Genomic DNA, 23,203 nt, shown 5'->3' with positions numbered 1-23,203 from the left:
GGTCAGGTGGTCTGGTATTCCCATCTCTTTCAGAATTTTCCACAGTTTATTGTGATTCACACAGTCAAAGGCTTTGGCATAGTCAATAAAGCAGAAATAGATGTTTTTCTGGAACACTCTTGCTTTTTCGATGATCCAGCGGATGTTGGCAATTTGATCTCTGGTTCCTCTGCCTTTCCTAAAACCAGCTTGAACATCTGGAGGTTCATGGTTCACGTATTGCTGAAGCCTGGCTTGGAAAATTTTGAGCATTACTTTACTAGCGTGTGAGATGAGTGCAATTGTGCGGTAGTTTTGAGCATTCTTTGGGATTACCTTTCTTTGGGATTGAAATGAAAACTGCCCTTTTCCAGTCCTGTGGTCACTGCTGAGTTTTCCAAATTTGCTGGCATATTGAGTGAAGCACTTTCACAGCATCATCTTTCAGCATTTGAAATAGCTCAACTGGAATTCCATCACCTCCACTAGCTTTGTTCGTAGTGATGCTTTCAAAGGCCCACTTGACTTCACATTCCAGGATGTCTGACTCTAGGTGAGTGATCACACCATTGTGATTATCTGGGTCATGAAGATCTTTTTTGTACAGTTCTTCTGTGTATTCTTGCCACCTCTTCTTAATATCTTCTGCTTCTGTTAGGTCCCTACCATTTCTGTCCTTTATTGAGACCATCTTTGCATGAAATGTTCCCTTGGTATCTCTAATTTTCTTGACGAGATCTCTAGTCTTTCCTATTCTGTTGTTTTCCTCTATTTCTTTGCATTGATGGCTGAGGAAGGCTTTCTTATCTCTCCTGGCTATTCTTTGGAACTCTGCATTCAAATGGGAATATCTTTCCTTTTCTCCTTTGCTTTTCGCTTCTCTTCTTTTCACAGTTATTTGTAAGGCCTCCTCAGACAGTCATTTTGCCTTTTTGCATTTCTTTTCCATGGGAATGGTCTTGATCCCTCTCTCCTGTACACTGTGAGCACGAATCCCTTAGAAGAAATGGAGTAGCCATCATGGTCAACAAAAGAGTCCGAAATGCAGTACTTGGATGCAATCTCAAAAATGACAGAATGATCTCTGTTTGTTTCCAAGGCAAACCATTCAATATCACAATAATCCAAGCCTATGCCCCAACCAGTAATGCTGAAGAAGCTGAAGTTGAACAGTTCTATGAAGACCTACAAGACCTTTTAGAACTAGCACCCAAAAAAGATGTCCTTTTCATTACAGGGGACTGGAATGCAAAAGTAGGAAGTCAAGAAACACCTGGAGTGACAGGCAAATTTGGCCTTGTAGTACACAGTGAAGCAGGACAAAGGCTAATAGAGTTTTGCCAAGAGAATGAACTGGTCATAGCAAACACCCAAGACCACTAGACCATTCAGGCATATACCTAGAGGAAACCAAAATTGGAAAAGACACATGTATACCAATGTTCACTGAAGCACTATTTACAATAGCTAGAACATGGAAGCAACCTAGATGTTCATCAACAGATGAATGGATAAAGCAGCTGTGGTATTCCATATATACAATGTAATGCTATTCAGCCATAAAAAGGAATGCATCTGAGTCAGTTCTAATGAGGTGGACAAACCTAGAGCCTATTATACAGACTGAAGTGAGTCAGAAAGAGAAATATAAATATCATATACTGACACAGACATATGGAATCTATAAAGATGGTATTGATGAATTTATTTTCAAGACAGCAATGGAGAAACAGACATAGAGAACAGAGTATGGACATGAGGGGAGGGGAGGAGGGAGAAGGTGAGATGTATGGAGAGAGTAACATGGAAATTTACAGTACCATATGTAAAATAGATAGCCAATGGGAATTTGCTATGTGACTCAGGGAACTGAAACAGGGGCTCTGTGACAGGCTGAAGGGTGGGATGGGGCCAGATGGGAGGGGATGGGAGGGAGGTTTGGGAAGGAGAGGACATGGGTGTACCTATGTCCTATGTACTATGGCTGTACCTATGGCTGATTCTTGTAGATGTATGACAGAAAACCACAAAATTCTGAAAAGCAATTATCCTTCAATTAAAAAAATTTTTTTAAATGGTCAAAAGTTCCCCACCTTCAATGAAAGACATGATTACAAACACCCAAGAAGTTCAATAACCTCCGGGGAGGATGGATTCAAAGAGACTTGTGCTGAGACACCTTGTAATCAGACTGTTAAAGGCCAGAGAAAAAGTGAGAACCTTGAAAGTAGGAGGAGAGAAATGATCTGTCACACACAAGGGAGCCTCAGTAAGATCATGGCAGATTTCTTAAAAAACATCTTGGAGGAGAGACGGCCAGGAGCTGATCTGTTCCAGGAAGAAAAATGTCAGTCGAGAACCCTAAACTTTCAAAACTGTCCTTCAAGGGCTTCCCTGGTGGCTCAGTTGTAAAGAATCGCCTGTCACTGCAGGGGACAAGGGTTCAATGCCTGGCCCGGGAAGATCCCACATGCCACGGAGGAACTAAGCCCATGTACCAACTACTGAGCCAGTGCTTTAGAGCTGCAACTACTGAGCTCACTTGCCACGACTACTGAAGCGTGCACTTCTAGAGCCCATGCTCCACAACAAGAGAAACCACCACGAGAAGAAGCCTGAGCACCACAACGAACAGTAGCCCCCATTTACTGCAACTAGAGGAAAAAGCCTGCACAGCAATGAAGATCCAGCATAGGCAAAGATAATTAAATAAATAAAATCATCAAAAAAACCTGTCCTTCAAAAGACAGTCCCAGATGGACAAGAGCTGCAGGAGTTCTGCCTGCAGGAAATGCCTCAGCCCGTCGCGCAGGCGAGAGGAAAGGACCCCAGGCAGTAACCCCGGGCTCTGGAAAGGAAGACACGCAGTGCTGGTGTCAAAGTCATGATGGTTTGTAACAGCAATTTTAGTTTCCTACACAATCTAAGATGCTAACATAGTCTTTTAAAAAGCATTTTTTAGCCTAAAAGCTCATGTTATTGTAACTTTGGTTTATAACTCCACATTTTGCTTTCTGTAGAACTAAGAAACTGATGTATCTACAAATTTCTATTTATGTTACTGGACATGCAAGTAATACAAGCTATTTTGTGACATCAACAACTGATCTTGAGTGGGACAAAGCTGTAAAGGAGTCGAGTTTTTGTGAGCTGTCAATGTCAGACTGATACAAACCCAGATAGGATAGTTGTGACTTTAGGATGCTAAATGTAATCCCACCACAAAGAAGATACACAGAAGGGGATAAAAAAGGAATTTGAGCATTTCATAACATAAAGGTCAGTTAAACATAAAGATGACAGCACTGCAGGAGATGAGGGACAAAAGAACCTACAGGGCATGAAAACAAACAGCAAAACACCAAAAGCAGAGCCCTCCACAGTATTTAGCCTCAAAAGGACATTCTGACACGGGTTGCAGCATGGACGGACCTGGAGGGCGCTGCACTCAGTGAAAGAAGCTGTTCACCAGAGGAGACATGCCCTGTGATCCCACTTACGTAAGGTACTTAAAGTCATTAAGTTCGCAGAGACACACAGGAGAATGGAGGGTGCCAGGGGCTGGGGGAGAGTAGGGAGTGAGCGTTTAATAAGAAGAGCTCTAGTTTTGCAAGATGGAGACTCTGAGACAGATAGTGGTGAGGGCTCACAGCACTGTGAATGTATGTAATAACCCTGGGCTGTGCACTTACAGGCAGTTAAGGTGGTATATCTATGCCATGTGTGTTGCTGGTGGTGGTGTAGTCACTAAGCCGTGTCCAGTTGTTTTGACCCCATGGACTAAAGCCTGCCAGGCTCCTCTGTCCATGGCACTTCCTACATATATCATGTCTAGGTGTGTATTTGACTAGAATTAAAGCCTTAAAGAAAAGAGACTTAAGAGCATAATAATCAAATGCAATATGTGAGCTTGATTGTACCTCAGCTCAAAAAACCACAGTTGTAGAAGGTGGTTTGGGGACAACTCAGTACATCTGAATGTGGACTGGGTGGGAGGTGATGACTAGGGATGTGGTTAATTTTATTTGAGATGATGATTTTTTAAATTTCTTTTTTCTTTTTTTTGGTTAGCGATGAGAGGCTGACTGCACCCGAGGCCAGCTGACCACATAAGAGGCCCGAGACCCCACAAGAAACCCCGTTGGGTAGTTTGGACCCGCCACCAAGGGTGCTTTTGCACTTGGCCCTGTTATTCGTGGCAGCTCTGTTCTATGGTGGTGGTGGTTTAGTCGCTCAGTCGTGTCCGACTCTTGCGACCCCATGGACTACAGCCTGCCAGGCTCCTCTGTCCATGGGATTCTCCAGGCAACAATGCTGGAGTGGGTTGCCATTTCCTTCTCCAAGAGATGTTGATGTTTTATAAGGATAGTTGTTGAAAATTAGGAAATTGCTGATTCATTCTGAAGTGGACCAGGTAAGCAAGAGAGATAGACAGAAGAAGTGACCATGGCAAATATTGACAGTGACTAGATTCAGGAAGTGACTATATGGATACACACTGCATTCTTTCTGCTTTTCTTTAATACGAAAATTTTCTTAATTAAAAGAAAATATCAATTCCATGTAACAAAGGAGATTACAAACAAAATGAAACAGCAGCTCATGGAATGGGAGAAAATCATTACAAATCACATTGATAAGCGGTTGATATCCAAAATATGTAAAGAATTCACACAACTGAATAGCAAAAAAACAAACCTACCCAACCAATATGATTTAAAAATAGGCAGAGGAATTGAATAGATATTTTTCCAAACAAGACATACAAATGGCCAACGTGCACATGAAAGGTCCTCATGAAAGCATCACTGATCATCAGGGAAATGCAAATCAAAACCACAGCTCCGTGCTGTCTTGTACTGTTAGAATGTTGTTGCTGTTTAATCACTGAGTTGTGTCTGACTCTTTGCAACCCCAAGGACTGTAGCCTGCCAGGCTTCTCTGTCCATGGGATTTCCCAGGCAAGAATACTGCAGTGGATTGCCACTTCCTTCTCCAGGGGGTCTTCCCTACCCAGGGATCAACCCTGCATCTCCATGTGTCCTGCATTAGCAGGCAGATTCTTTACCACTGAACCACCAGGGAAGCCATACCATTAGAATAGCTATTATCAAAAAGAAAGAAGTAATAAGTGCTGGCATGGATGTGGAGAAAAAGGAACCTCGTGCACTGCTGGTAGGAATGTAAATCGGTGCAGCCACTGTGGAGAACAGTATGGAGACTCCTCAAATAAATAAAAACAGAATTACAATATGACTCAGTGATCCCAGTTCTGGATATTCATCCAAATGAATGAAACCAGTATCATCAGAAGAGTTGTCTGCATGCTCATATTCACTGTAGCACTATTTACAAAAGCCAAGACGTGAAAGCAACCTAAGTGTCTATCAACAGATGAATGGATAAAGAAATGAAATTGTGGTGCATATAAAATGGAATATTATTCAGCCACAAAAAGGAAACCTTGCCGTTTGGGACAATGTTAATGGCATTATGACATGTGAAATAAGTCAGGTAGAAAAGATGGGTACTGTATGATTACACTTACAGTGGAATCTGAAAAAAAATGGAGCTCACAGATACCAAAAAAAAATAACCAGAAGTGGTTCCAGAGGCGGGGGTGTGGGTGGTAGAATGGGTAGAGGGATCAGAAGGCACGAGCTCCAGTTACAAGCTCTGGGGATGTGAGAGCTACATGGTGACTATAGTTTACAAAAGAAACCCATCAGGTGACACCACAGAGCTTTTGGGAGGAGCAGGTCGCCTGAGATGAGTCCGAGGGTCTCCTCTGACCCGGGGGTCCTGCAAGCTGGGTGCTGCCCTACGCAGACTCTCTGAATGTTTGCAACATGGGCGTGGGTACCCACTTCCCCAGACAGCAGCCTCAGACCCACCCTCCCCCCACACCCCCGATGCTCAGCACAAACTCACAGAGCATTTCTTTGTTGAACATTTCAGTGGAACAGAAAATCTGCCTGTCTGAGCCAGAAACGAGACATTTCCTTCCAGATCTTTGTTTATCTAAAAAATAAAATCCCCGACCACCCACACATTTGCAGCTTCCGTGTGACACGTGCTATCTGGACAACCCACCCCCCACTGCTGCCTAAGGGAGGGGCCTGCAGCCCATCCCACTGGACCCGTGGGCAGCAGCGGTCACACTTGCTGCCCAGGGATGCAGAAGGGTCTCTGTGTCACCCTGTCTGAGCTGAGGAAGAGTCTCCAGCATGTTTGGGAAATTAGCCAAGTGGAGGCCACGTCACTCCCTCTGCATTGCAGCGTGTCCTTCCTCCATCACAACATCCTGTGGAGCCTGGGGCAGCGGAGACCCCAATTCCACCCACCACCCTCTCGAAATGGTAGAAAACCCCTTTTTCAACAGCTTGGTTTTTGGACTGACACTCACCATGGGCTTGAAGGTGACAAGCACTTCGCAGGACATGCCAGCTGATAGCGGGCCTGGGGGGTCAAAGCTGCAGGAACAACAATGGAGCAGGGCTGAGCCTCCTACCCTCACGGACCACAGCTGGGCTAGAGCCACTGTCCCAGATAGCCAGTGCCGGGGCAGGCCGTCAAGAACCTCCTTCTTGCCCTGTCCTGGGGGCTGAGTCCCTGCTGCCTCCCTGGGGTTCAGTCCACAGGAGAAGCTTCAGGGACATCTGAGAGTCAGTTGTGGGAAGGGAGGGAGAGAGGAGGGAGGGAAGGAGGGGAGGGGGAGGGGAAAGGGAAGGAGGGACGGAAGGAGGGGCCAGTCCCAGAGGGTGCAGATGCTGTGGGGTGAGCAGCAGTCATGGTTCCCTGGGGGCATGAGCCAGGCCTGGAACCAAGGGTCTAGGACTTTGGTTTCAAGGTGAGGGGCTGTGAGCCAGGCAGGGAGCTGGGACTGAAGGCGCTGCATTCAACTGGAGCCATCCGAGCCTCACTTCAAGTAAAAGCATCAGGAAAACAGCCCCATGTTCACAGTGATTCTGGAAGGACTTTGAATTTGAAAAAAAGGAGCCCCCCACAAAATTGCTAACACAAAACACAAGGTGCATTTTCACAAGGTTGGATTTTACCTCTTGTACTTTGCTTAGAAAACACAAGCAAAAACTTAATATTAAAATCTGTCTCTGGCTGGCTTGAGCCCCTTCAGCGTCCCAGGGACTCAAGGCAGAAGCAGACCTGAGCTCCTCATGTTGCGAGGGAAGTGTTCTGGTGTCAGACTAACAGAGTCCCAGAATGGCATCTCGCCAGTGGGTGGGTCAAAGCCCAGACCTGAAAGCTGCGCACAAACCGACAGGGACATGGCAGGGGGCAGGGCCAGACCCCAGGACCTCAGGCGGTAGAATTACTGAAAGGAGACTTTTACAGACAGGAGAAAAGAACCAGAAATATCAGCTCATCTGAAAAACAGCTTGGGACTTTCAGAAATGAGGAATATGGCAACTGGAATTGGAAATGAAATTAGCAATTTCAATGGCCGATTAGATACCATCAAAGAGAGAAAAAGTGAATGAAGGGACAGACCCCAGAAACTTGCTCAGAGAGATAACGGTGAAGGGGAGGGGGGAGGCGGTGTGATACAGGTGTCAGGAAGTGTGGTGGTGCAGAGCAGACAGGTTTCAAGTCAAGCACACAGAGGGCCGGTCCATGAGGATGGATGGGGACAGTGTATGAAGGGCCAGGGTGGAGGGATGTCCACAATTGTTGGCAGAGCCTGACCAGGAAGCACAGGGAGTTCTAAGCGACTCTAGGAGACAGCGATCCATAGCAGATATGGTGGTGGACAAGTTGGACCCCAAGGGCCCAGCGACCTCACGGCAATCAGAGGAGGCTGGATAACCTATGAAGACAGGGGACTGGCCGGAAAGCTGACTTCCAATAGCAACAGCATAAGCCAGCAGACAGAGAGGACTATCCTCGTGGTGTTGAGAGAAAATGCTGCCTGCCCATTAAATGTTCCTGATCCAGGCTGGGGAGGGTGACCAACCGACGGTGCACCCCCACCCACTCCTCCAGAAACCACAGATTCACAGGGAGAGCTAGCCACACGGGAAAGCCCCGCTGTCACCATGCCCGGACAGTGGAGGACACGCTGGTGATAAACATGGAACAAGGGAAGACAGAAAAAGGAGTGAAGATCCTGCGTCTGGCTCACAAGCCGCACAGAATGGACAGCGAGTCCAGTGGGGAGACTGACCAGAGCCCCGGCCAGTGGCACAGCCCCAGAAGGCACCGCGGGCAGCGGGCAGGGCCTCGGAGGCTGCAGCTCTCACACAGCAGAGGCCACGCAGACCTGGGTCCTTAGAGCCCGGGGGACCTCCCCACTGATGACGAGGAGGAGCAGCAGAAGCCAGGAGGGGGAGGAGAAAAAACCCTTAACGAAGAAGTCAAAATGCTTAAAGAGCAGAAGAGAAGAGGGCCGTGCAGAGAGATACAGTAACGGTCGTTATGAGGAAAATGAGGAAAAACAAAATAGGAAGGAAGAGAGGATTCCAGGGACCAAAAGGGATCACAGACAAGAGGATTCGACTCAGGCATCAGCAGGGTCTCAAGAGAAGAAATCTGAAACTCTGGAGCAGACTGAAAATTTAAACAGAGTTCAAGTACACAGTCCTGAAATAAAAAGGCTTTTCTCTTTACGAGGCAGGAGGCTCCCCAGGGAGCTCTCACTCAGAGCCACTGACCTCAAAACACAGGAGGAAATGTCAAGCCATTCATCAGGGAAAACAGGGCTGGCCTGAGGAAGGGGCGGAGACCCTTCAGAAAACTCCCGCGGGCCCCAAGTGTGGTTCAAACAAAGAGGCTCTGGGAGCAGCTGCAGGGACTAAGGCCCCACCCATGGCTGCCCCAATGCCTACTCCACGTGGACGAAGTCCTGCAGGCTCTCCTCCACGCCCACCAGCTTGCAGTAGTTAATCGTGTAGGTGGCGTTGATCAGTGTGATCTTCTTCTTGTACACTTTGCCGACATCAAAGTCCTAGGAAAAGCGAGTGAAAAGTTAATATGCAAAGCTCTCTGGTGGCTGCTTCTTGGCACCTGACAGCCATGCCTGGGAGACCAGGACATCTCCCTGTTCTCCCAGGACCTCCGCCTCGGGCAGGAAGGGGGTGCCTGGGAACCAGCGGGTGTGGGTCCCCCAGCAAAGGGTTGGGTGGTGCCTGGCTCCTCCAGGGGGACTGGAAGTTGTGACGTCCCAGCCTCCCTAGGACAAGTGCCCTCCTGGGACCCTGTCACCCTCGGTCCCAGGTGAGGACACGTACTGGGACCCTGGGCTCACCTTGAAGTGGATGAACTTGGGCTTGCTGTTGAAGGGGCACCCTCTGAACTCACGCCCTGATGCCACCTGTTTGTGGATCAGCCCACTGCGTAGCCGTTGCACCGTCCGCGCCAGGATGTCCCTGTCCATCTTTGTTCCGCCCACCGGCTTCTGGTCCGCGTCCTCCTTGGCTACCTGGGGATTGACAGGGCCATCTGAAAAGCCTGGCCAGGCCTCCCTGAGGGCAGCTGGGGAGTGAGAGACATGAACAGCCAGGGTCACTGAGGCCACATGGGGCGGAGAGGGAGCCACATGGGGAGGGGGGCATGCCACATCCAAGGTGGTGGGGTGGGGGACAAGAGGCCGAGTAGAGCCATCCATGACCTAGAGGATTTCTGGATAATAATGGCAGAGGGGGGGTTTCTAGATTTTTTGTTGTTGTTCAGTTGCTCAGTCGTGTCCCACTCTTTGCGACCCCATGGACTGTAGCACACTAGGCTTCCCTGTCCTTCACCATCTTCCAGAGTTTGCTCAAACTCATGTTCATTGAGTCAGTGATGCCATCCATGTATCTCGTCCTCTGTTGTCCCCTTCTCCTCCTGCCCTCAATCTTTCCCAGCATCAGGGTCTTTTCCAGTTAGTCAGCTCTTCACATCAATTGGCCAAAGTACTGGAGTTTCAACATCAGTTCTTCCAATGAATATTCAGGGTTGATTTCCTTTAGGACTGATTGGTTTGATCTCCTTGCAGTCCAAGGGACTCTCAAAAGTATTCTCCACTACTACAGTTCGAAAGCATTTTAAAATCAGGCCAAGAAAAAGTTTTTGAAAGTTTCTACAGGGAGCAACATTTTTTTCAAGTGGCACAAAGGTGCGGCCTTGACAAGTCTCAGTGATTTAGAGAGGGAGCTTCTGGGGGCCTGGCTCTGGTGCCGGGGCTGACCCAGGGACTGGTACCCTCCTGCCTTCTTACCCCTGGATGGAAGCTGGCCTGCTGACCGGTGACCCCTGTGCAGTGGGCAAGTCTGAGTGGGATAGTGCCCAGCTCCGGCCCAGTCAGCCAGGCCTCCTCAGAACCAGCAGAATCAAATGGCGTGGCCCTCAGAATGATGGGAATGAGTTTGCCCACAGATAAGGCCGATGCCCTCCCGGGTGGCCAGAAACAGAGCTGGGGTCAGCATCCTGCTGCGTGCACTGGACACTTGCCAATTTCGTGGCTCATGGAGCTATGCTTGCTGGGATGACCACTGCCCTGGACAGAAGGCTGTCAAAGGAAGTGTGAGCAGGCCTTCCAGCCACAGGTTTCCCAGTGGTAAGTGCAGGAATCAGGGCTCACTCCCCCACCCCGAGCCCCAGCCTGCACCTGCTGTGTGCGGCCCCTGCTGGCCTGTGTGCTATGGGGGAGAGAGGCAGTCAGGAGGAGCCACGGAGCAGCATCCATGAGCGAGGCCCCAGCAGTCACCAGGACAGGGTCAGGGTGGGTAGGGGAGATGGGGCTGTGTCTGTGTCCGAGGAGCTACCTGGAAAGGCTTGTAGTCCTCCTTCCAGAGCCCAGGGATCTCCGGCCAAGCCAGTGTGTCCTCCCCGCCGAGGCTGCTCCCGTCCCCCTGGACAGACTCACTGGAGATGGCCGTCAGCAGTGGAGAGGACTGGTAGGATCTGGGCCTGTTCTCCTGGAGTTGGGGGAGAAAGACACGGCTCATTCTAGAAAAGAGAACACGCTGATGGGAGGAGGACCCCCAGGACCCCAGGCCCCTCACACACAGATGGGAAGGAGGACCCCCGGACCCCAGGCCTCACTCTACATTGGAGACCAGAGCACACATCATTTGTCACTTCCATTTAAAATACAAGTGTCTACAAATCATGAAAGCCTTTCTCCGGGGCCCACATACGTGCCGGAATCCCCTTCACAGACCTTTATCTGCTCTTGGGCTGGACCTGGCCTCTGTCCAGGGACATCAGGCTGGAATAGGGATGAAGGTGGAGGTTGAGGTTGCTGCAGGTGAGAGAAAGGCCCCCCGTGGAGAAGAGCAGGAGCACTCTGGGTGGTTGGCAGGTATGAGACAACAGGGAGGAGGCAGCAGGAGGTGCAGGTGGGCGCTGCCCAGGACAGCAGGGCAGAGAGGCGAACTGAGAAGAGTGCAGACCTCGGGGGGACAACACGCAAAGAAGCCTGGGGGCTCAGCCGGCAGCACCCTTGTTGGAGCCAGTGAGCTAGGCCTTCAGGTTGGGGGTGCACAGGGCAGAAGTGGAAGAACCACCCGGGCTCAGGACAGGGCCCCGAGATCCCTGTCCCACATCTTCAGGCACAGTTAAGCAGGTCACCGACACGGTACACATGTAAGGCGGCGGAAGACTGTCCTGTTTAGGGTACGCATGGCTGTGGGGTCTGCCTCCCAGGTGGGTGAGGCACCAGAGACCGGGGCTGCCTGCCTGTACCTGCGCTGTCACCAGGGGAGGCTGCCACCCTGCCTGCCTTGGGAAGGAGCCTCAAGGCTATCCATATCCCTGGTGGTGGGGGTGGGCCATCAGATGCAAGCACCGGGAGGAAAGGTCCTGGGGCCAGGGCGCTCTCCATGGTGCTGATCTTGGCTGGCAGGCACGATCCTGTGCTGCCAGGGCATCTGCTCACCAGGGGACAGCAGGGCGGGGCCTCTGTACTCTGCCCATCGCAGAAGGTGGCCACGTAGCTCCAGGTCTGGTCCCTCAGGCTCCGCTGGCCTGTGGGTCTGGGGGGCTCGGGCCGTGGCCTCCTCCGGTCCTCCACAGTCTCCTCCTTCAAGAGCCGACTCACAATCTCCTGTTTCCTGCGCTTCTGCTCCTCCTCGAAGGCACTGCAGGGAATGCTGTCTGGGCCGAGAGCCAGGCACCCCCGACCCGAGAGGCTGGGCCCACTGGGCTCCAGGGGAGTAGATGAGGAGGCACAAGGGCGGCTGGGCCAGAGACCCGGGGCGCCAAACTTGGGCTCTTGTGTCCCCGCTCTCCTAGTCCCCAGGCTGCTGGGGCCCAGCTGAGGCTCAGACCAGGGCAGCCTTGGGTGGGAGGGTGCTGCTCCTCACTTGTCCCTCCCACGTGTCAGGACTGAGAGCCTCAGATGCTGAGGAGCTCCTCCCCGACCCTGGGACTCCTGCAGGTGGGGCGATGGTATGACTAGGGAACACTCCTAGCAGCAGGACCAGGAGGTCACAGGTGGGCAGATGCTAACAGTGACCACAACGGGTGGGGGTAGGAAGCGGGGGGAAGGGATGAGCCTCCAGCAGGAAGAGGAGACACAGAGCCTAGTGTGCAACGCTGGGCTGAGGTGGGAGAGCTGCGAACTAGCTCTAGCATCTTGGGAAGCCCTCCAGAGGGCCCTTTTCTCTCAGAGCAGGTGCAGCCTGGGGACCTGTGAATGGGGACCTTGAAGGTCCAGGGGTTCTGGGGGATGATGGAGTGCAGCATGGACCGAGGCATCACTGAGCACCTGAGACCAAAAAATGAGCCCAGGTTACCCTTGCCTTCCAGGAGGGAGGAGAGGGCCGGTGGGGGGTGTGGCGTGCAGAGACAAAGGAGTGAGCCACTCGTCATGGGGGCATGCCTGGTGGCAGAGTCAGGAGGGGCTGTTATCTGAGGCCCAGGAAAGGTACCTCGCATGGGGTGGGGGTGGAGGGGAGATGCAGGATGAGAGGCAGCCTCACTGGTTGTGGCAGAAGTGCCCCTGCAGTCCTGAGGTGCCCCCAGCATGCTCACCGGTTCTGGGCCTCCAACTCCTGGCGCCTGCGCTGATGGCACAGGTGCTTGAAGGCGTCCCCACCTTGGGCCAGGATCGCCTTCTTCTCGGCCTGGGCCTTCTGTTCTGCCAGCTCTGTCTTGGCCTGGCCCCACGCTTGAAATTTCCGGAGTGTTTCCTTGGGAAAGGAGAACATGGAGGCTCCACCGTCTGCAGGTGTATGTGGGCACACTGGAACTTATGGGGTGGGTGACCTTACACTGTACTAGAGACACAGGTGTTGAGGATGTCACCACCGCTCCTCCCGCACCCCCAGTTGCCTCTCCTGAAAATCCTCCAGGGCTTCCCTTGCAGATCCCTTCTCACATCCCTGGCCTAACTGACTCCCAGACTCCACTTTCCCCAGGAAGGCCTGCGACCCCAGCACACAGCATGCTGAGCCTGAGAGGCTGTCCAAGGGTAGGTGGGCGCATGCAGTCCTGCCTGGATCCTGGAAGGGCTCCTACCCGGTTGGCAGAGATACTGTTCTTCAGGGCCAGCACTGCGTCCATGCGCCTGCGCACGTGCTCTCGGGTCTCCAGCTCCTCCTTCTGCTCCTGCTCGCGGATCCTGAAGGGAGGGCCTGGTCACCACTTGAGCAGCCTCAAGGCTGGGAGAAGCCCCAAGGAAACAGTCAAGTGCAAGCGGGAAAGAGAGCTGGGCTGCACATGAGTCGCGAGAAAATGGTGAGATCAATTTCTCTAGACCAGTCCTTGTCTGAAAACAGCAGCTGTCAGCTCAAAACTGAAAACACAGATGACGTGAGGGTTCAATGATAAAATCAAGAGAATTTCAACATAAAGGCAAGTGACCCACTTTCTCAGGCTTGCCCTTGGCGGGGGTGAGGCGGACACATGGAGATTGGGGAGAAGGAAAGACGTACTTCCCCAATGAGGCCTTCAGGAACCTCAGGGCCTTCCGGTGGTTCTTCTGGGCCTCCTCCACCAGCTTCTGCTGCCGGAGTCCAAGCTCCTTCTGCAGGTGCACGCATCTCCTGCAGGGGCAGGGGGTGGGAAGGATGAGAACATGTGCTGTGGAGAAGGGGGGACAGGAACACGTGCTGTACAGACCTGGAGGGGACTGAGGCCAAATGCATGAGGGAGGACCCTGCACTGTGCATGACGGGGGCAGGGATATAGGGACCCCGCAGGTGTCCATGGGCTTAGATTCCACGGAAGCAGGAGATCTGGTGACAGGTAGAGTGGAAGCTGGAGGAAACCTGTGAAGGTGGGATGGGGGACAGGGACCCCCTCGGGTGGGAGGTCGGGCCCCCTGGCCTGTGGCACACCTTGTCCTCCTGCTCTGTGCTCAGAAGAGGCTGCCCCTGGGGAGTGGGCAGTGTCAGGCCTCAGGGAGGATGGGCTGAAAGAGTGGCCAGAGCAGAGAAAATGGCTGGGTGTCCAGGAGGAAGCCACTGTCAGGTCAGGGAGTGAGCATGGCTCCAGCCACTCTGGCCAGGGCTGGGAGGGTGGGCCTGGGCGGGCAGGCAGGGGAGGGGGCAGGCAGGACCCCAGGCCTGGACCCACCGGGCCCGCAGCAGCCGGTTCCGCTCTGCTTTCCTCGAGGCCCCCATCTCCCGGTGCAGCTGCTTGGCTGCCCGCTCCTGAAGGCCTCTCCTGGCGGCTGCAGCCTCCTCCTGGGCTGACTTGCGGGCGTCCTCCAGCTGCCCTTCCTGGACCTCGATCTGCCACAGGGCGCTCCTGGCAGGCGGGGGTGTTCACGTCAGCCAGGAGTGGGAGACTGGGCTGTCCCTCTGAGCTGTGGCCACTCCGGGGATGTGGCACTGCATCTGGCCGATGACACCCGGGCCCCTGCCACCTGCAGCTCTGCTCTCTGGGTGCAGGGGAGCAGAGGCCCCACCACATGGCGCCTACCCTCTTACCTGCCTCTTACCATGCCCCACCACCCCCCATGATACAGGCTCCTCGCAGCAGGTGTCCTGGGGTTTTACTCACTGACGACACCTAAGTGCTGGGATCAACCCCTAAGTGCTGGGATCAGGGTCTGGCACTCAGCAGGTGCTCGGGGACAGTGAGTGACTCTGTCTGAGCTCCCAACCCCCAAAGTCAGGCGTGCCCACGGCGCTCCAGATGGAGTGGCACATGCGCACCCCTGGAGGACGGCCTTGGGGACAGCTGACACTTGCTCTGTGGCCTGCCCACACTCAGCCCACACTGCGAGTTGGGGGGCTCGTCGACATCCCTGTGGCCTGAGGTGCCCTTGATTGTGGGCACACAGACTCCAGCAGCAACACCGAGGGCCCTGAAGGCACATCCCCCTGAGTACAGGTTCAAGGGTGACTTCTGGTTGGTCACAGGCCTGGGAGACAGCTGCCAGGGGTCAGCATGTGACACCCCCGGTGTGGCTGCCGTGGGCACAGGCTTGGACACACTGACCCAGAGGTGGTGGCTGGCTCAGGGAAGCACCAAGCAGTGGACAGATCTATTTATGAAGGCTTGGTGCCCACGGAGCAACGTCCGAGGAAGAACCAACAATGAGGCCATGGAGCTGGAAACTGAAGCTGATGACTGCACCAGAGGACAGAGGGGCCACTATGCTGTCCAAGGGGGACATGACTGGGTCATGGAACTGGGCGGGCTTCCGACGGGAGCCAGGAGAGGCCTGGGCGGCCCTGTTTAGCCGTGACGCAAACGGCAGTGGACTCTGCAGCCATGAAGGGAGGTGCCTTGTGGCTGCTGTGTAGGGAGGAGGAGTGGGCGCAAGGCAGTAAACACTGGAGGGTCTGCACACCTAATGAGGTGGGGAGGAGGACACCCATGATCGCTGGGGCCGGTGCTGCTAACGGATGGGACGCACGAGGGGACATCTGATGTGTGTTTTCTTGCATGTAAATTAGACCTTAGCTGATTAGTAAGAAAGTATGTGGGCATTGGCCACGCCCACATGAGGAGGGGCAGGCAGCTGGGCTCCCTCGGTCAGGGCCTGAGGAGCAGGCAGCTGGCATGGTCAGCAGACTGGCACTTGGTGGGAGGAGAAATGAGTGAAAACACAGAGGAAGATGAGTGACAAGTTTCTGAACGTCAGAGAAGAGACAGGACAGATCAGACGGGAGACGAGGGTGAGCCTCTGAAGGTCAGAGAAGAGACAGGACAGGTCAGACAGGAGACGAGGGTGAGCCTCTGGTTTTGTTGGAGCTGGACTTCCAGGCATGAACTCCTGTTTCAGCACAGAAGAACATGTGCTTCCCAGTTCTGTATGAAAGACAGCCTGGAGCAGTGGGTCCCCCTGGTACCCACCCTGGATCCCTAAACACCATTCTCTCTGCAAGACACCAGGTTCTGGGCACACCTGGCAGGTCCAGGGCTGGGAAACAATAAACAAGCAAGCCTAGAACTTGTTATTACCCCCAGAAAGTGCTGGAAGAATGACAGGGAGCCAGCTTGAAAGAGGTACCACTGGCCAAACTGGGGATGATGGGAGCATCGAAACGAATGAAGACGGAGCAGGAACAAGTCACTGAGCAGAAAAGAAGTTGGAGAGTCTGCACTGACACAGAAAGATGTGAAGACAGCATTGCTCTCTACAGTAGGATGAGAACTCGCACACTTAGAAAGACTCACAGAATTAGACAACTGCTCGAAGGGACCTCCCTGGCGGTCCAGTGGTGAGGACTCTGCTCCCACCACAGGTGATCAGGGAACTAAGGTCCCACACGCCACACAAAAAAAATAAGAATGAAAATCGCCCTTTGGCAGCCATCATCATAACCGATTCAAGCGAGAAACATCAGCAAATGCAAAACGGGAGCGTGAGAGGGGCGGGGAGGTGCTGTCCAGGCTCACACTGTGCACCACAAGTTCCAGCAAGTTCCCACAGGAAAAGCGTGGCTCTGCAGAAGGAACCCTGCAGACCGCATCTCCATCAAGGGACTGAAATCTCCCCCCCGCAGAAAAGGGAACAGTGGCCATCAGGACCCTTGTTGGGGGGCACCAGGTGGGGGATCCTAGGCCGCCGTCCTGAGGCGACATCACACAAAGGCAACTTGGGGGGCCCTTTTTGGGGGCGGAATCTTCAGAAATATTGAGGTCAGAAGGTCTTTCCTACAGTAAGCAGGACGACCCTCTGTAACCACCCCAGGGGGGACCTTCTTGCTGTAAAGTGTCACCAGATAATGGGGGGAAGGGGACACTGGGGATTCTTTGTGCTGTTTCTGCAAGTCTTCTGTAAACTTGAAATTCTTTCGAAAGTTAGAAGCTTTAAAAAACGAAATGGACGATACAGTGGACAAAGGCAGGGCCGCCAGGGGTGTTCCAGGCGGGGGAGGAGCAGCCCAGATGCTGGTTGGCGCACAGCGGGGCTGCCAGGACAAGCTCCAGGTGGAGCATCTCTCTAGGGGTGGGGTCTGGGGGGATGCTTGTAGAAAAGGCGTAAAGATTTAAAAATCATTTTGGTTGTTCCATGGTGGCACAAAGAGCAGGAAAAAAAATCAGAAGAAGAAGCTGATTTCATGGTTCCTAAGAACTCAAACAAATGTGGAGAAAGTGAAAAACACTGAACAAAAAGGGAAGTCTTGACTACCCTTCCAAGCGCCAAGTGTGGTTCTCTGTCTCAAGGCCCCACCACCAGCCCCAGCTGGCCTGGACTCACTCGCTCTGCTGTAGCACCGCCGTCATCCGCGCCTGCAGGTCCCGCTCGTTCTCCAGCTCCGAGCACAAGCGCTGCAACGCTGCCTCCAGGCGTCCCAAGGCAGCCCTGGGGACCGCAGGGACAGCGGCAGTCAGGGCCTTGGGGATGCCAGCCCCCAGCCAGCCATGCCTTCACCTGATTTTTCACTTGCAAGAGATGAGTGGTCAGCGGGGTGGGCAGAAATGTGGCCGAAGGCAGGCTTCTACTGGGCCTACCCTCACTGATCTGACCACGCTGACTTTACCGGCTCCGCTGGCCCCTCTAACAAGGATGGGGAGCTGGCTCCTGAGCCAGATCCTCAGAGCAGCAGGCCCAGCCTGCTTTTGGCCCAGGAAGGACTGAGCATACTCACTTGCCAACCAGAAGCATCTCGAGGACAAAAGCCACCGAGAGACCCCCTTGGCCAAGCCCCCCTTGGTGGGGGGTCGCTTCAAGAAATCCCCTTGAAATTTCTACTTCAAGTCCCTCTGACCCCCAGTCATCTGAGCCCAGTTATGCTCTGATGAATGGGGTGGGTCGGGACGGCATAAGACACACAGATACACCACCCCTGCCCCTAAATACCCCCTCTAAGGGCAGAAGTGGATGGGGTCATCTCTATGAGAATGGCCTTGAGTGACACTGACCAGATGGCTCTGGTCTGTAGGCCGGTGACCTGGTGCCATCTGGGGCCCTGTGCTGGATGCTCCTCCCCACCCCTACCTAGCCCAACCTGGTGTTCCTGCTCCAGGGCCATGTGGCTGCTGTTTCTATCACTCAGGTCCCAGCCTGTGGGTCACCTTCTCAGGGAGGGCCCCCTGGACACCTGTATCAAAGTGATCACCCTCCTGGGTCGTGGCCACCTGCCTCCTGGTGTCTGCTGCAGCTGTCAGATTCCCACAAGGGCAGGAGATGGGTCCATTCCCTTGCCACCCAGGTGCAGCGGGCACTAGATGTGGGTAACAATTGGGTGGACACAGCTCCTTGCTCACACACTGGCCCCAAAGGCCCACCTCTAACCTCCGACCTACATGTTGTTGGCTGCCCTCTCCACAGCCATCTCAGCAGCCACGCTCTCCTGCTGCTTGACCAGGAGTTCCATCCTCCTGCGACAGGCACGTAGCTCCCCCCTGGAAGTTGAGCGAGAACCAGGGTGAGTGGTCCCGCGTACCCCAGGCCTCAGTCTCTCTCTCCTTGAGTGGGACAGGCCCAGGGCGGCTGACATAGCCTCTCCTCCTCCATCTCACACATTCAGGAATGAAGTTTCATGTCATCCACACGGCAGTGTCACTGCTTGTCAGATAGGAGTGGAGGGCAGGGAACCCCCATGGCCAGGGCACCCTCACAGCCCGCGGCAGGGGACCAACTGGCCCACTCACCTTGTCTTCTGGATGAAAAGGTCCTTCTCTTCATGCAGCTGGTCCAGGTGTCTCAAGTCCCTGCGCAGCTGGGAGGCCTGCATTTTTTCCTGGGCTGTCAACCTCAGCTTCTGCTTGTCCTTGCTCTGCTCTATTCCTGGACTTCATGCGGAAAGGACACCTGCCACCCTTGTGTGGGGGCCATGTCCCCCCACTGTACTGTCCAGAACACAGAGGTCCCCTCACCCTGTCCTCACCCGGGTCAGTTACCAGGAGCTTCCCAGGCCGGCCTTCTGCTCAGCCTCCCTTGGGACACAGTCCAGCACAAACTCCGGGTCCTCCAGCTCCTCTGTGTCTAGACGGCAGGCGGGAGAAAGCAGATGGAGACCCTCAAGCCTGAGGCTCCTGGATAAATCCTGACAGGTGCAGCGGTTCTCAAAACGTAGCCCAGGGAACCCTTTCTAGGGGTCAGCACTTCAAAGCTATTTTCATAACAATAGCAAGACACTACGTGTCTCTTCCACCCTGAGCTTGGTGAGTGTGGCGTGAAGTTGACAGGGTAACAGGGGTCTCCAAACAGAGGAAATACACTGTAAGTGTCAGACATTTTTATCTCTCCCTTAGGCAGCAGGAGGAAACAAACTACAAGTATCAGATTTTTTTCCTTCTCTGTACAAAATTAAAAGGTTTCTCTTAAAATTCTGTGTTGCCATGATGACACCTGGTTCCACCTGAACTTAACTTTTCTCAAACCTTGAGCTAACCAATGAGTTTTTCTTACGTAAATGTTTTTCTTAAACTATGTTAATGAAACTATGTATTTGTTTTGGAATTTGCCTTTCTTCAAAATGGTTCCACCTAAGACTAACTTTTTTCTTTTCTCAAACCTTGGACTGATAGTAGCTCAACACACCAGTATTCATATCAGTTGTTTTATGGCTGGGGGGAGGACACACTTCGGGCTGTCCTATCTCAAAAATGCGTGTTGTGGGAGAGGGGCCTGGTGAAACTCCCTCAGCCTTGAGGTGTGTCTCTCTTATCTGATTAATACCTTTCTAACAGACATAAAACAGTTTGTTAAAACTAGCAAGGGGGGCACTCTTTCTGCCCCCTTCTGATGTCTATGTCAGAAGCTTTGTCTATCTCTTTTATACTTTAATAAAATGGTATTACACAAACGCTCTGAGCGATCAAGCCTTGTCACTGGGCCCAGATTAAATTCCTCTCCTCCGGAGGCCAAGAATCCTGGCGTCTTTCACAGCTCAGCAACAACCTTTCAGAGTTTTCCAGAGGCCATATGACACAGGACACCACACCAGACTAGTGAGAGGCAGACATCTGCTCTTAGGCCAGGCTCTGCATGCTACACCCAGCAGGTTCATTACTGCTATTTTAAGTGAGTAAATAAATTTTTTTTTTAGCTTTAGTTCTTAATGCAGTAAACATTGAAAGGTATAACTGATGTAAACCAGAGTTCTTTGGGTCTTCAGTAATTTTTTAGGAATATAATGGAGTTTCCTGACAAAAAAGTATGAGAATTATTGCCTTTGAGAATCACTGCCAATTTCCAGCAAAACACGGCTTATCTCCAGTCCATTAAAGTTCAGCAAAAATGACTGAAAAGAAGTTCTGAAAGGCATGAATCTACAGTCATGAGACGGGGGGCAGTAAGAGGGAGAAGGCAGCATAGCATAGGGGCAGGGGCTCTCAGGCATGGAGGTGGGTCCTAGGGGGGCAGGGACATCAGTGTCCCTGTAAAGCTATCCTGCTGGTGTCCAGCACTAGCCCAAACCAAAGCACATCTTAGAGGAATTGCAGATCATAGGACTTTTTTTTTTTTTTATCCAAAAGTTTCCAGGAAAATAAAACAAGAGCAGATCACATTCAAAGGACTGGAGTAAACATGGCACCAGATTCCTCGACAGAGGCGCTGGAAACCACAGTCGCCACCTTCATGGTCTCAGCCACACGGACCCTTCCTCCAATTAAAGACAGAATACTATAGGCTGCCTTTTCGAGAAAAATGTGAGCTTAAAAAAACGTAGTTTCTGTGAAAAAAGGGGAATTAAAGGGCCCCTATCAAGCCCACCCTGTGCCTTCTGTGCTGTGAAATGTATGTTCTTTGTGAGGGGACCCTTTTTAATCACCGTCTTCCACGAGCGGCTTGTCATCCAAAAGCTTCTCATCTTCTTCCATCCTGGGGCAAAATCAGCTGCAAAAAGTTTACAAAGTACAGAGATGGATTTAAAAAACATTGAAAAAAAAACTGGATTTCAAAGAATTAACCATTTCTCTTCTAAAAAGACATTAAGAAGATGAAGATGAAGAGAGGCCACAGAATATGAGAAATTATCTGCAGTACACAGATCTGAAGAAGGTCTCACACCTAGAATATTACAGACAAGTAAGGATTAGACCAGCAGAAAAGACGGTCTACAATCAAAGACGTAAAGGAAGACCCTCAATGGGTGGGGTGGGGGCAAAGTCGTGGTGCATCAAACCCACGCCTGGGGGGAACCCCAAACTGAAGGACCATCATAATTGCAGAGGTTCTCCCCAAGGAATGGGGTCCAAGCCCCATGTCAGGCTCCCCATCCTGGGAGTCGGCACCAGGAAGACAGGCCCCTGGACATCTGCTTTGAAGGTCAGCATGGACTTCCCTTTGGGAGAGGCAGAGGGTTGCGGGAATAGCAACACTGCTCTTAGGGGACTTGCACAAAGTCCCACACACTTGGGGCCCCAAGCAGAAACAGGAAACTGACAGGAGCCTGGGCCAGACCCACTGCTGACCTCAGGAAACCTCCTGGAGAGGCCAGAGGTGCGGGCAGCTCACCATGGGAACAGGGACGCTGCTGGCAGCTGTTCTTGGGGAGCTGGTTCCAACATTTGGACACAGGGCAGCGAGTGCCACGTCACACTCCTCCCTCCGGCTTATCAGTGCCAAGACCCGGCCCGCACACCAGTGAGCTGTCACACCTACTCCAGGACCCCCAGGCCCTACTGCCAGGACCACCATTGGCTTGACACCAATTCTGGAAGCCCTGGGCCCCAGCCCTCCCCTCCAATGGGCAGATGCCAGACCAGAACTACCACAGCCCTACACCATGCCATGTCAGGACCCAGCTTGCCCACCTGCAGGCCAACATCAGCTCCAAGACACCTCAGCCAGCCACCCCAGGATCTGGTCCCACTACCTGCAGGCCAGCATCAGTTTGGGATGCTTCAGTCCCACCCACCAGTGGCATGTATATACACACACACACACACACACACACACACACACACACACACACACATCTGGGCCTCCTTAGTGGCTCAAGTGGTAAAGAATCTGCCTGTGATACAGGAGACTGAGGTTCAATCCCTGGGTCAGAAAGATCCCCTGGAGAAGAGAATGGCTCCCCACTTAGTATTCTTGCCTGGAGAATTCCATGAACAGAGGAGCCTGGTGTGCTACAGTCCATGGAGTTGCAAAGAGTCAGACACAACTGGGCAACTAACACACACATATACACACTGCTATATATGAGTCTCATGGTAACCACAAACTAAAAATCTGTAATAGATACACACATATAAAAGAGAAAGGAATCCAGAGAAAACACTAAAGATATTCATCAAATCATAAGAGAGGAGAACAAAAGAAGAAAAGAACAAAATAGAACTAAAAACACAGCCCTCAAACAACTAACTAAATAGTAAGAAGCACATACCTATCAGTAACTACTTTAAATGCAAATGGACTAAATGCCCTAATTAAAAGACACAGAGTAACTGAATGGGCCCACATATATGCTGCCTCATAGCTCAGCTGGTAAAGAATCTTCCTGTAATGCAGGAGCCTCCAGTTCAATTCCTAGGTTGGAAAGATTCCCTGGGGAAGGGACAAGCTACCCACTCCAGTATTCATGGGCTTCCCTGGTGGCTCAGATGGTAAGGAATCTGCCTGCAATGAGAGAGACCTGGGTTTGATCCCTGAGTTGGGAATATCTGGGTTGGGAAGATCCCTGGAGGAGGGTATGGCAACCCACTCCAGTAAAGAGCTTCCCTGGTAACTCAGCTGGTAAAGAAGCCACCTGCAGTGCAGGAGACCCTGGTTCAATTCCTGGGATGGGAAGATTCCCTAAAGAAGGGATAGGCTACCCACTCCAGTATTCTTGGGCTACCATGGTGGCTCAGATGGTAAAGAATCCACCTGCAATGCAGGGAGACCTGGGTTTGCTCCCTGGGTTGGGAAGATCCCCTGGAG

The 23,203-nt window shown here is 52.4% G+C and overlaps 1 protein-coding gene across 1 annotated transcript in view; it reads right to left on the bottom strand.

Moving 5' to 3' along the window:
* CFAP74 (cilia and flagella associated protein 74) overlaps positions 1-23,203 on the bottom strand; it is a 106,244-nt gene that overhangs the window by 41,087 nt on the left and 41,954 nt on the right. The window contains exons 5-19 of the mRNA XM_065937148.1: positions 19,225-19,309; positions 18,976-19,116; positions 18,628-18,726; positions 17,579-17,683; positions 14,497-14,670; positions 13,854-13,964; positions 13,438-13,540; positions 12,952-13,109; positions 11,765-12,056; positions 11,138-11,218; positions 10,740-10,892; positions 9,242-9,415; positions 8,823-8,941; positions 6,386-6,452; positions 5,911-6,000 (exon numbers count right to left, since the gene is read on the bottom strand). Coding sequence (XP_065793220.1) covers positions 5,911-6,000; positions 6,386-6,452; positions 8,823-8,941; positions 9,242-9,415; positions 10,740-10,892; positions 11,138-11,218; positions 11,765-12,056; positions 12,952-13,109; positions 13,438-13,540; positions 13,854-13,964; positions 14,497-14,670; positions 17,579-17,683; positions 18,628-18,726; positions 18,976-19,116; positions 19,225-19,309 — 1,952 coding nt within the window. The remainder of the gene's footprint in view (positions 1-5,910; positions 6,001-6,385; positions 6,453-8,822; positions 8,942-9,241; positions 9,416-10,739; positions 10,893-11,137; positions 11,219-11,764; positions 12,057-12,951; positions 13,110-13,437; positions 13,541-13,853; positions 13,965-14,496; positions 14,671-17,578; positions 17,684-18,627; positions 18,727-18,975; positions 19,117-19,224; positions 19,310-23,203) is intronic.

The sequence above is a fragment of the Muntiacus reevesi genome, chromosome 5 (genome assembly GCF_963930625.1).
Source record: "Muntiacus reevesi chromosome 5, mMunRee1.1, whole genome shotgun sequence".
NCBI classification, from domain to species: Eukaryota; Metazoa; Chordata; class Mammalia; order Artiodactyla; family Cervidae; genus Muntiacus; species Muntiacus reevesi.
The sequence above is the reverse complement of the archived record's forward strand: the minus strand, read 5'-3'. Positions and strand labels throughout refer to the sequence as shown.